Raw genomic sequence first — 12,009 nt, forward strand, 5'->3', positions numbered from 1 at the left:
ACAACGAGTAGCGAAATGACGCGCGGAAACCAGAGAGAAAAGGCACGGGAGAAGAATGCGAAGAAGGCCGCGTCTGTAAAGAAAAAATTTGAAGGAGATCCTCGAAAGCGAATAGAGGAGCAGGCGGCGATTATGCGAGCGAAGCAGAAAGAAGGTGAGTTGTTTTGAGTGACGATGTGAGAGAGTGTAGCTGATGAGAATTTAGCTGAGGAGAAGAAAGGTGTTAAATAGAGGTTTACAGATTACAACAAAGTTAATAGGAATGAAGTATATCATCTTGTACACAACAAAACATAGATTCTTTATACTTTATCAAATGACACAACCAACGACAGAGATAGAATACAACAAACACGTAGAAAAAGACTAGAATTAAACCAAGGTGACAATTTCTTCAGCCGAGGTAGGGTGGATAGCGACGCAGTTGTCAAAGTCCTGTTTTGTGGCGCCCATTTTAATTGCGACGCCGAAGCCTTGCAAGATTTCTGACGACTCATCGCCGACCATGTGAAGTCCGACAACTTTTTCCTCGGGGCCGGTGACGATGAGCTTGTAGACTGTGGGTTCTTTCCTTTCCTGGTCGGAGAAGACAGAGTAGTACATGCCGATGAACTTCGAGGTGTAGACCTTGACGTTGTCTGTGCCGAACTTCTCACGGGCCTCAGGCTCGGTCATACCGACTGAGCCGACTTCTGGATGGGAGAAGACGACCGAGGGTACGTTTTTGTAATCCAGCTTTGACTTTGCGAATTGCGGGCCGCCAAAGAGTCTGTCTGAGAGTCTGCGACCAGCGGCAATGGCGACCGGTGTCAGTTCGACCCAGCCAATGTCGTCACCAACCGAGTAGATTCCAGGCACGTTTGTGTTTTGGAACTCGTCGACAATGACGTGCTTGCCCTTGTTGACTTCAACGCCGGGGATGTCGAGGTTGAGGCCGGCCGTGTTCGGTCCGCGACCAATTGCCCAGATCAAGGTGTCGACCTCGATTGTGGACTTGCCGTCGATGTCCTGGTAGTGGATTTCTAGTGCGCCTGACGGGAGCTTCACGACTTTTTCGAAAGACTTTGCTTCCTTGTGAAGATGAACGCCATGTTTGACATAGATGTCTGTGACTGTCTCCTGAATGATTGGATCGAAATGACGGAGCACAGTGTCACCACGAATGAAGAAGTGAGTTTCTGTGCCGAGTCCGTTGAACACGCCGGAAAGCTCGACTCCGATGTAGCCTGCACCGACAATGGCCGCGCGCTTGGGCTGCTGCTTGAGTTCAAAGAAGCCGTCTGACGTCACGCCGTAGTGAGCACCGGGAATGTCCTGAGGCACGGTAGCGTAGCCACCGACAGCGATGAGGATATGGTCAGCAGTGTAGTAAGCAGTCTCACCAGACAACAGTGAGACCTCGACAATCTTGTCACCGGGGTTACCAGAGAATCTGGCCCAGCCAGAGATGTAGTCAACCTTGTCCTTGATCAGGTTACGTTCGTAGATACCATTGAGTCGCTTGACGTAGGCATTGCGTTTGGCGACAAACGTCGGCCAGTCGAACTTTGGCATTTCACCAATTTCGAATCCATAGTCGCGCGAGTCAGCAAGAGATTTGGCCATGTGGGAAGCAGTCCACATGACTTTCTTGGGCACACAACCGACATTAACACAAGTGCCTCCGAGTTTGCCTGAGCCTTCGATGACAGCCGCGGTTGCTCCATGGCGACCGGCAGCACGACGAGCGGAAGCCAGACCGCCGGAACCGCCGCCAATGACGAGGTAATTGTAGTGTTTAGTGATTGGAGGCATTGTTGAATATGCGTGTGAAAGCGCACGAGAGATTTGAAGGAGACGGGGGCGAAAAGAGAGAATTGTGAAGGGAATTTATAGAGAGCAACTCGAGTAATACCTGTGGATGAAAGCTGCCGAGGACAAGTGAACGCCGCATCTTTATTTTACACTATCTGGTTACGTAATATAAGTTGATTATCAAGTAAAAATGGTTATAATTGCTGACGTAACATTTAAAGTGTTTAAGTAGTCTTTAAGTAGTACCAAATAGTGCTGAATAGTGCTGATATTCGAGAGTCACTAAATCGTTACTAAATCGTCACTAAATCGTCGAAAATGCTCGAGAGTCACTAAACATCGAGGGGCCTAATCTTGCCCCGCAATAACTCAAATGCACATTGAACACTCACTAAAACACTCATAAGTCATCACAAAATGGTGCGAAAAACATCACGAAAAATAACTTATTTGTTAGCATCAAATAACTCTCATCATGGTCATACTCTTGGTGTTAATTCATTAGCTGTTGACTCGAATCCTACTTCGAATTGTGATGGCGTACTCTACTCAGCGGGAAGAGATGGCATGATAATGGCCTGGTCTCTTCAAGATATGAACTTACACTCTTCACCTTATGCTGCATTAGATGACTTTGATAGCGTACCGCCTGAATTGAATACTCTTCATGAGGAGCAACCAGTTGCTGCTGATACTACCAATACTACATCTACTACTACTGCTACATCAAACGGGAACGCAAACGGAACTAAAACGAAAGGAAAGTCTTTATTTAAAACTCAAGTACAAGTTCATACTCATTGGGTAAATGATATCTTACTCGCAAATAACTACAATTCAGGTACGCATTCAGCATACTCGCATTCACACTTGTCTCTAACAATACAGTCATTTCCTGTTCATCAGACCTCACAGTCAAAGCATGGAACACTTCTTCAAATACCCAAACAACAATCGGTCATCATCACGACTTTGTCAAATGTCTCGCTGTAGACAGTCAATCCGCAGATTGGGTTGCATCCGGTGGTCTAGACAGACGAATAAACCTTTGGGACCTCAATCGCGCCGACCAGAAACTACAGATTGACGTTGGTCAGCGCGGCCAAAACCCTAAAGGCTCAGTCTATGCACTTGGAATTGGTGGCTCAGGAGGAAACATCATTGCGTCCGGCGGCCCAGACTCAATTGTCAGATTATGGGACCAGCGCTCCGGAGACTCCATCGTAGACTTCCTCGGACATACAGACAACATCCGCACAGTCCTCGTCAACAAAGCTGGAAACCTCGTCCTGACAGGATCTTCCGACGCAACAGTCAAGCTCTGGTCAGTCACGGCTGGAAGACTGCTCCACACCTTGACCATGCACGACTCATCTGTCTGGTCATTGCAATCCGACCATCCCAACTTTGAAGTCTTTCACTCGTCAGACAAGTCTGGTCTTGTCATTAAAACCGACATGCGTGGCTGCGCAGAGGCTGAAGATGCGGTTTGTGTGTTGGTCGCAAACGAACACCAAGGTGTCAGCAAAATAGTTACGGCAGGAGACAACATCTGGACCGCGACTGCAAACTCTCGTATTCATAGATGGGTAAGTTTTCCGTGTAAGTTAGTTACTAAACTAACTTTCATAGCGTGATGTTGATACAACACCTACAACTCTACAAGCCCAAAGACTTCAACGCGCAAGAAGACGGTCAAGTGTCAGCTTCAAACCTCAGGAGTCCCTACTTCGGCAAGCAACTACAAACACAGCTCAGCCACCAATCCTTGTATCGTCAATCATCTCACTCAACGCAGGCGGATTCGTCATTGACGACGACCCTGCCCCGACTGTAAAAGAAATATTGACGACATCTACAGACCCAGAACCAGTCCGCCACGACCCTGAAGAAACAATCGAAGGCCAGACCGGTCTGATCAAGCACATTCTTCTCAACGACCGTCGCCGTGCCCTGACAGTCGACACTGCTGGTGAGGTCGTACTTTGGGACCTGATCCGATGCGTGCTCGTCCGGTCTTACGGGTCCCGTGACATTCAAGATGTCGCAGACGAAATCAACACGTTCGAGACCATGACAAACTGGTGCCAGGTCAACACTCGGACCGGCCAGCTCGCGGTGGTGCTGGAAGAGTACTACGCTTTTGACGCGGAGGTTTACGCTGATGAAGTCGCAAGTGAACTTGATCCCAGCCTCGAGTTTAGAGACGATCAACGAATCAATCTCGGCAGATGGGTTATTAGAAACTTGTTTGCAAATCTGATTGATGCAGAGATCAAAAAAGACGCAGACGCAAGAGCCGCAAAGGTGCGGCAGCAACGCGATCGTGGTCCACCTGGAATGCTTTCGTTCGCGCACATCCCAGCCTGGACCGACCAGCGCGTCGCACCCACACCCGGACTCGCCATCGGTCTCGCGACACCGATGCCGACCCACCCGGGGCAGGAAGACGGTGCTACGCCGAGCGGAGTGACTGACTACTTCTCGGCGGTATCCAGTCCGTCACAGTCGGGAAATACACCCACAAACACGACCTCGACCGACGCGACAGAGCCCGAAGACGTCACCTCACCGAGCTCGCTGATGGGCCGGCTCAGGTCGTTTGGTAAAGGCCGGCTGAACAAGGCAGCTCAGCTAGAAAAATCTCAAGATTCCTTGCCATCAAAATTGGAAGACTCGGCTACGACTGCCGCGACAGAAGAATCCAAACCCGAACCAAGCTACGACGACACGCTGGCCGGCGTTTTGCAGAAGATCAAGGCCGAGAACGAAGACACGGCTGGGTCTGGCATGACTGTCTCACCCGCGAACGAGACACCGATTATCGCGATCCCACCCGAGACGGCGATCATTATTTCCGAGCAACGCGTCGACGCCGGTGGCACGGTCGATTTGTACCGCGGCACTGTTGCCAGCTGCGGCGACCCGGCCGACGTCGAGACGCTCGAGGACGCCGCGCCCGGTTGGTTGGCTGATTTTTTGCTGCTCAGCAAAACTCCGCAGAAAGAGCTCGCGAAGGTCAGTTTTGTGCTGCAACCGTACGACGACGCGCTGCCGGCTCTGCCGAACGGGAACGCAAGACTGAACGCGTACCGAATGCTGCGAGGGAAGAAAATCCTCGCGTACGTGGAAGAAAAACTGGACTCGTCAGTCAAGCGGCCGGCAAACGCAAAACCGGAAGATTGGCTTGAGTTGTTTTGCCAAGGACAGTTGATTGACAACGGCTATACGCTCGGGACCATCAGAGCGAGGATTTGGCGGTCGGGCGGGGACGTGGTCTTGCTCTATAGACGCAAGTAGCATTTTGGTTTTGTTTACTATTTTATCGTGTACTTCATCCGTATATAGTACTAAATTGTAGGTCCGTATTTCCCATCTGCGACAGTGCATTCCTTATTAAATCAAGATAAGCATGCATCAGTATGCGCCCAGGTTTGCGTATATTCTAGCCTTGATTATATTGCATCGCACTTGTAGCCTTATTTTACAGCTTTGTAGTCTATTCCGCACCATACAACAGTCGGCTTCCCTATCAGTAAACTAGCTCTGGCGACTCAGGTACGTTTTCAACATAGTTGACTACGAGATCAACTAGCTTCGAGTCTGATCGTGCGTACAACATGGCATTTCTGGCACTCTCCAACTTATTGAGGAGGACAACTTAGTAGAACCGGAACACTGAGGGCATTCGTATATGTCAGAGCTATTATTATTATTTATTGTTTGCCGGCAGAATGTGCTCATGAACTTGAAGACAGTCACTTTAGAACTTTTCGAAGTATGAACAACAGATGATAACATCGATATGACGACGTTATTTACAAGTCTGAACACATTATACCAGACAAATAAGTCACAGTGAGTTTTTTAGACGTAGATAATACTTTTTCGAACTATTTACACTGTATCTTCCAATTCCAAATTCTTGCAATAACGATCAAAAGTACACCTTTGCTCGGTCAAGATCCACCTCTGCCGTCTCTACTACCGTTCTTCGAAACTCTTTGACCCAACCAGGCACATTTTCGACATGGTCAAGCGCCATATTAAATCTGTGTGTGTATGCGCAGTCTGCAGCTTTTGATCTATCAAAAAATCAGCATATACAACTAGAATAATCTTAAACAAAATACTGACTTCGCTAACACGTAGGGTGACTGCCCACCAAGTTCTTCCAATCTTACACCAGCTTGACGGAGCGCGCTAAGCAACTTTTCAGGTAAGTCTTCGCCAGTGAGGACAAGCTGCTTGATTGTAGACTTGGCGGGACCAGATACGAATTTGATGATTCCACTGTCCGTGACTGAAGTGCTTGAAACGTCCAACAGCGTGAGAGACAGCGTTGCAAAGAATTGTAGCGTGTTGTCTGTCACCGTCTCATTGCACCCGACCCAAAGTTTTGTCAGGTTTGGAAACATATTTGCGATAACGTCAGCAATGCTGCTGTACAAACCTGGCGGTGCGTCATACCCGTACTGCTCGAAATGTGCCACAAAATCGCACATCGGCGGCACACGGCGACCAAAGTCGAGCGTCGTGCAGCCGTGAAGGTTTAAGCTCGTGAGCCGTTCGGAACATCGTGCGAGCCCGTCGAAAATCTTGTCCGGTCCAGTGACAGACCGCATCATGCTGACCTCGGTCAAGCTCGAGTACTCTGCCGCGTCCTCGGCCAGAAAGTACCCGTCGTTCTCGTTGTCCAACACGTCGGTATAGTACCGCGTGCCGCGAAACGTGCGGCACGTCCGCAGACTGACCGTGTCGGTGCAGTCCATCCGCATGACCACGCACCCGGTCGGGAGCCGCGGCGATGCCCGCAGTTTCGAGTACGATACATCCAACACCTTGAGTTGCGGTGTCAGTAAGTTCAGATTTAGCCGTAGACTGAGCGGGCGGTCGAGAAAGAGCCGGCGAGTAATGTAGCGCAAATTCACGTTAACAAGATGTAACTCCTCAATATTAGGAACCAGACATAGCAGGTTCTGCAATCCGTCCGGTAAGATATTACAGCACACTGGAAGCTGCATGTATGGAAATAACCATGGTAAGGCCGGCGAGCCACCGATCTTCAAAATTCTGAGTTGGTACTGGACCACATGTGCGTCCGAGTGCGGCAAAAGTCCGTGCCAGACTTTGTCGGGCACAATGGTCGGTTCGGCATAAAAGTCGAGCGTGTGTAGAGTCGGGAAGACGTTCGCCGCAAGCAGTTCACACACGGCCGGCGCATGCTCGACCCGAACGCGCAGGTTCCGTAGCTGAGCTAGTCGGTCAGCACAGTCAAGACCTAACGCAAGCTTTGCTGCTAAAGTCGAAAATACAGATGTGCTGGTCAGCAGCGTGAACGACCGCAGATTTGCAAACGCCTCTCCTCGCAAGACCGTCTCACACCACGCGTCTGCCTGGCGTACGGGCACTTTCCCGAGCGCAACCCTGTCTACCGATCTCGCGCTGCCAATCAGCTTCGCGACGACACTCATCCCGGCCGGCCATTTCGCACGTTCAAGGTCCAGGTCTGTAATATCACATAACGACTGCGAGACGCCTTCGTTCCACGCTTGCGACACTTGTAGTAGCGGCAGCCGGTCAAGTACTGGTACGTAACTGAGCACTGCCAGCGCGAGTTCTCTGGGCAGACACGCAATTGGGTCGAGCATCTTCCTGAACTTTCGAACGTGCGGTTCATTTAGACTTGGTCGAATCTGTAGCGCTGCGGTCTCGCGTTTAAGTACCAGTAACCTTGCTATGGTGTCGTCTGCTTGTATTGACAGAGTACCTGCTCTATACATCGCTTCAGCATCTCCATATTTATGCATGCACATCAACACGTCCCCTGCCAATAAGTATCCTTTCGCACGCGAATCATCGTAATGTGCCATCTCAATCGCGTCCATCAGCGCAAACTCACTCGCCCCGAGCTCAGTCGCAGCTTTATACCGTCCTTCAAGCGCTTTGGCTACATCTTCAAATTGCGCACTCGCTCCTAACCGATCAAGCGCCTTCGTAAAACACGCAAACGCGTTCTCCCAATCCGCAGTCACCAAAAACCCGTGTCCAATCTCAACATATTGCGCCCCGTTGGTGTCTGGCAGTAACAGTTCAACCCAATCGGCGTACTCAAGCGTAATCGCATGCCGGGTCCGTCCCACGGTCGCACTGTTCATTGGTTCCTCACGCTTGATCAATTTTTTGCACACAAATTTAGTGATTTGTGTAGTTGTTTTCTTGATGAATAACTGCGATAAGTGGAGGTATTTTATAATGACATAATCACACTTCCCCCGGTTTATTTTGAACACACTCTCGAGATATAAACGTTGAAAACTATCACCAATGTTTTATTCATCTAGTTCAATTCATTCGTATAAACTTGATTTTACGAGATTTCACAATTGTTTTATATTAGCATTCAAAGCAATTAACGACAGCATGAAACAACTGTAAATCAAATAGTAAATAATCTTAGCTATTATTTGCGAGTCGTTGCAAGCAAGTTTGACACTAGACCCCTTACATAATGAGAATACTTTGACACCAAGCCCTCATATTTGTCACTACATCTGCAGCTCTGCATCATCAAACAGGTAATGAATAGTCAGGCGCAAGCTCTAGTGAGTCAAACAACATCATGAAGGCAAAAGATTACACACTTAATACAAAAGAAAGGCTTTTAATTGGCACAAGAATGTATTCATTATTATGACAAAACCTACAACGACGGACCAGCAGCAATGACATCCTTACTACATCCAGCAGCGTATTTTGCAAAGTTCTCAGCAAACAACTTTCCGAGCTTTGCGACCTCGACAGTGAAGTCGGCAGGACCGTCCGCCCACGACTTTGCCGGGTTTAAAATTTCTTTTGGCACGTTCGGGCACGATTTTGGCACGTTCAAGCCAAACACCTCGAAGCTCTCGTACTCGACCTGCGCAAGCTCGCCAGAGTGGATCGCATCCAAGATCGCACGGGTGTACTTGAGCGGGCATCGGGAGCCACCCTTGGCAGCAGACTTACCGGTCCAGCCGGTGTTCAGGAGCCAAGCACGGGCACTGTGACGAGTCATCTTGTCTGACAACATTTGAGCGTAGCGCATAGGGTGCAAGACCAAGAAAGGCTGGCCGAAGCAGGCAGAGAAAGTTGCTTGTGGTTCGGTGATTCCGTCTTCGGTACCGGCCATCTTGGAAGTGTAGCCTGAAATGAAATGGTACATGACCTGCTCGTTTGTCAACAGCGAGATTGGTGGAAGAACACCTCTGGCATCGCAAGTCAAAAGGATAATGTTAGTCGGGTGGTTAGGCGACAAACAAGGAATCTTTGCGTTTGGAATATATTCAATAGGGTATGCGCATCGGGTGTTTTCAGTCAAAGTAGCATCGTTGTAATCTACAACACGGGACGTTGGATCAAACACAACGTTTTCGAGAACAGAGCCAAAACGAATAGCGTTGAAAATATCTGGTTCCTTTTCAACCGACAGATCGAGACACTTTGCGTAGCAGCCACCTTCAACATTGAACACACCATGTTCTGACCAGCAGTGCTCATCGTCTCCAATCAGCATTCTCGCTGGGTCAGCAGAAAGTGTAGTCTTGCCGGTTCCAGATAAACCGAAGAACAGAGTAACGTCACCGTCCTGACCCTCATTAGCAGACGAGTGCAAAGTGAGGACATTGTGCTTGACCGGCATCAAGTAGAACATGACAGTCAAAACACCCTTCTTCATTTCACCTGCATATTCTGTTCCAAGAATGACCATCTCTTTGTCTTTGAAATTAATGTCCACAGATGTACTTGACGTCATACCACTGGTGTATCTGTTCGCGGGGAACCCACCGGCGTTGTAAATCGTGAAATCCGGGGTACCGAACGACTTGAGCTCCTCAGCAGTTGGTCGAATCAGCATATTACGCATAAACAATGCATGATAGGCACGCGCGCACAAAATTCTGACTTTGATACGGTACTCGGGGTCCCATCCTGCAAAAGCATCAATGACGTAAAGTCTAGTCCGAGTATTCAGGTAGTCGATCGCACGCTCTCTGTTAATTTTCCACACTTCTGGTGACAACTTGGTGTTGACCGGTCCCCACCATACGTCGTCAGTCGAAGTGGGTTCATCGACCAATCGTTTATCTTTTGGCGATCTGCCGGTCTTTGCTCCCGAAGACGCGACCAAGGCACCAGCGGACGAGATTGCAGATCCAAATTCATAGACAAGCGCATCTTCGTATAGCGCCGGTACCGATGGATTGTGCTGAATAGTCATTTTAGAGTAGTCAATATGAGCCTAGGAATATTATTAGTAAACAGTCTCACACGATCAATTAATGCGGGGTACTCGCAGTTTCATGAAGAGTTTCCTCGAGCTCGGTTGCGTCAGGCTTGACGCCATTTGGATAGAGATTAGTTTTATTAACAGAAGTCATAATATTTTCTTTCTTTGGCTGTGAAGTAGACAAAGGGTCAGGATGAGTAAGGGAGAGTAGAAGCGAGACGGGAGAAGGTCAGACTATATATAAAACGACTCGTCTGTTTCGAAGCGACGTCGGCGTGACGGGGGGAGGGGAGACTAAGAATCGGATTCAGTTCGGGCGGTGTCGGGTTCAGTGTCGGAATAAAACGGGATGCGCTTAATGAAGTAATTGAATATTTTATATTTTTTTGGCGTAGACAAGTTTGGGAATGGACGACAGGCGAGAGTGTCGGATAAGCGTTCACAGAAACAGCACCAAATCGCTTAAGTTAGTGGATCATTGTCTGTGCGTGAGGCGTTTATTACCCGGTCTGTGAATGCGCAGATGTACGTGAGTGCGGGGAGGCGGTTGAGGCGCACCGGTTTATTCCGATTGACCTGCTTTCTTTATTGATTCTTCTAATTACTTTATTATTAACTAATATTTAATAGCATTATTAAATTTGCTTTAAAAAATACATTTAAATGCATCTAACAAACCTGATTAAAGTGATACCGAATTTCGGTGCCAAGAGCGACATCGCTGGCACAGGCCATCTGCTAAACCTAATAAAGCTAAAATGAAACTTAATCTGCGGCGCACTGCTACCCGAATACACCCGATTTGCGCTATTTTCTTGCTCCGCTCCCGATATGTTCCGATATATGTTAACCCTAAATATATTTCTAACCTGTACAGTTATGGGTTAGGTTTACTTCTATTTTACAACTTCTGCCCAATGTGGATTGCAGCAACACCAAATGTAAGGTTCTCGTACCCAGCTCCAGTCATGTCAAACCCAGCATCGCGAATCATTTGGGCAAACTTGTCCTGACTCGGGAACCTCGCAATGCTTTCGACCAGATACTGGTATGAGTCATGATCTGCCGCAATCAGCTGGCCCATTAATGGAATCACATTGAACGAGTACTGTTCGTAGATTGTATCCAACACGGCGTTGTCTACCTTGCTAAACTCAAGGCAGGCAAACACGCCTCCCGGCTTGAGAACCCTGTAAGCTGACCGTAGAGCGGCGTCGATGTTGGTGAAGTTGCGGATCCCAAACGCAACAGTGTACAAATCCTGTGAACTATCAGGGACTTTGTCGAGGATCTCTGCGTTCTGTTGTAGAAACGACGCTCTTGTGCCGGCATATGGTGTTGACAAACTGCGCTTCTCGCCTTCTTTGAGCATATCATTGTTGATATCCACCACAAGCACTTTACTCTGATGATCATTATGAATCTCGGTCGCCCAGTCCAGCATTTTAAACGCAATGTCTCCAGTTCCTCCAGCGACATCGAGAATGCTCAATGGCTCACCGCCAGGTCGTCGGCCCGGATCAAGCTTCGACACGAAATGATCTTTCCACAGCCGATGAATTCCAAATGACATGACATCATTCATGACATCGTAGGATTTGGCTACAGACGAAAACACTTCTCTCACTATAATAAATGAGCACATCATCACTACTCGTACTAGCCTTTCATACCTAAATCTTCCTTGATTGTCTTCGGAACTTCTCGAAACCCAAAATGCGTCTCACCTTCACTGCGCCAGACTCGATTAGTAGCAAACGACCGAGCTCCTACTCGTTGAATGCCTTGCGTGAATCCAACTCGCATCATTTCGCGTTCAATTCGTGCTTTCGCGTTTCTTCAAACTTACAGCGTTACACAAGACCCTTATTTTACGATTCAATACTCTAGTGCTAACTGTCAATCAAAGGTTTTTTAAGGGTTTAGTGTGTAGGGTTAGCGTGCGT

At 48.4% G+C, this 12,009-nt stretch overlaps 6 protein-coding genes across 6 annotated transcripts; 2 read left to right on the forward strand and 4 right to left on the reverse strand.

Annotated features, from left to right (window-relative positions):
• Nucleotides 1–15: 15 nt before the first annotated feature.
• V1512DRAFT_245151 (uncharacterized protein) lies at nt 16–231 on the forward strand (the record flags this gene model as incomplete). The annotated part of the gene is made up of 2 exons (XM_066914359.1): nt 16–154; nt 206–231. The coding sequence occupies 2 exons, from the start codon at nt 16–18 to the stop codon at nt 229–231; spliced, it is 165 nt and encodes a 54-aa protein (XP_066774442.1).
• On the reverse strand, nt 207–1,899 carry V1512DRAFT_256886 (uncharacterized protein). Its single transcript, XM_066915111.1, has one exon. The coding sequence runs from the start codon at nt 1,792–1,794 to the stop codon at nt 373–375; it is 1,422 nt and encodes a 473-aa protein (XP_066774443.1). The 5' UTR covers nt 1,795–1,899; the 3' UTR covers nt 207–372.
• Nucleotides 1,900–2,002: 103 nt separating this feature from the next.
• V1512DRAFT_256887 (uncharacterized protein) lies at nt 2,003–5,171 on the forward strand. The gene is made up of 3 exons (XM_066915112.1): nt 2,003–2,635; nt 2,683–3,383; nt 3,427–5,171. Exons 1-3 carry the CDS (start codon nt 2,212–2,214, stop codon nt 5,092–5,094), a joined length of 2,793 nt encoding a protein of 930 aa, XP_066774444.1. The 5' UTR covers nt 2,003–2,211; the 3' UTR covers nt 5,095–5,171.
• A 336-nt stretch (nt 5,172–5,507) lies between these two features.
• V1512DRAFT_256889 (uncharacterized protein) lies at nt 5,508–8,264 on the reverse strand. Its single transcript, XM_066915113.1, has 2 exons — nt 5,932–8,264; nt 5,508–5,879 (listed from the first exon to the last, which is right to left on the reverse strand). The coding sequence occupies exons 1-2, from the start codon at nt 7,950–7,952 to the stop codon at nt 5,732–5,734; spliced, it is 2,169 nt and encodes a 722-aa protein (XP_066774445.1). The 5' UTR covers nt 7,953–8,264; the 3' UTR covers nt 5,508–5,731.
• A 192-nt stretch (nt 8,265–8,456) lies between these two features.
• Nucleotides 8,457–10,488, reverse strand: V1512DRAFT_256890 (ATP-utilizing phosphoenolpyruvate carboxykinase). The gene is made up of 2 exons (XM_066915114.1): nt 10,131–10,488; nt 8,457–10,075 (listed from the first exon to the last, which is right to left on the reverse strand). Exons 1-2 carry the CDS (start codon nt 10,212–10,214, stop codon nt 8,498–8,500), a joined length of 1,662 nt encoding a protein of 553 aa, XP_066774446.1. The 5' UTR covers nt 10,215–10,488; the 3' UTR covers nt 8,457–8,497.
• A 406-nt stretch (nt 10,489–10,894) lies between these two features.
• On the reverse strand, nt 10,895–11,978 carry V1512DRAFT_16560 (UbiE/COQ5 methyltransferase). Its single transcript, XM_066913089.1, has 2 exons — nt 11,737–11,978; nt 10,895–11,689 (listed from the first exon to the last, which is right to left on the reverse strand). The coding sequence occupies exons 1-2, from the start codon at nt 11,870–11,872 to the stop codon at nt 10,965–10,967; spliced, it is 861 nt and encodes a 286-aa protein (XP_066774447.1). The 5' UTR covers nt 11,873–11,978; the 3' UTR covers nt 10,895–10,964.
• Nucleotides 11,979–12,009: the final 31 nt, after the last annotated feature.

Source organism: Lipomyces arxii (genome assembly GCF_038497795.1).
Source record: "Lipomyces arxii strain Phaff 12-163 unplaced genomic scaffold V1512scaffold_1, whole genome shotgun sequence".
Taxonomy (NCBI): domain Eukaryota; kingdom Fungi; phylum Ascomycota; class Lipomycetes; order Lipomycetales; family Lipomycetaceae; genus Lipomyces; species Lipomyces arxii.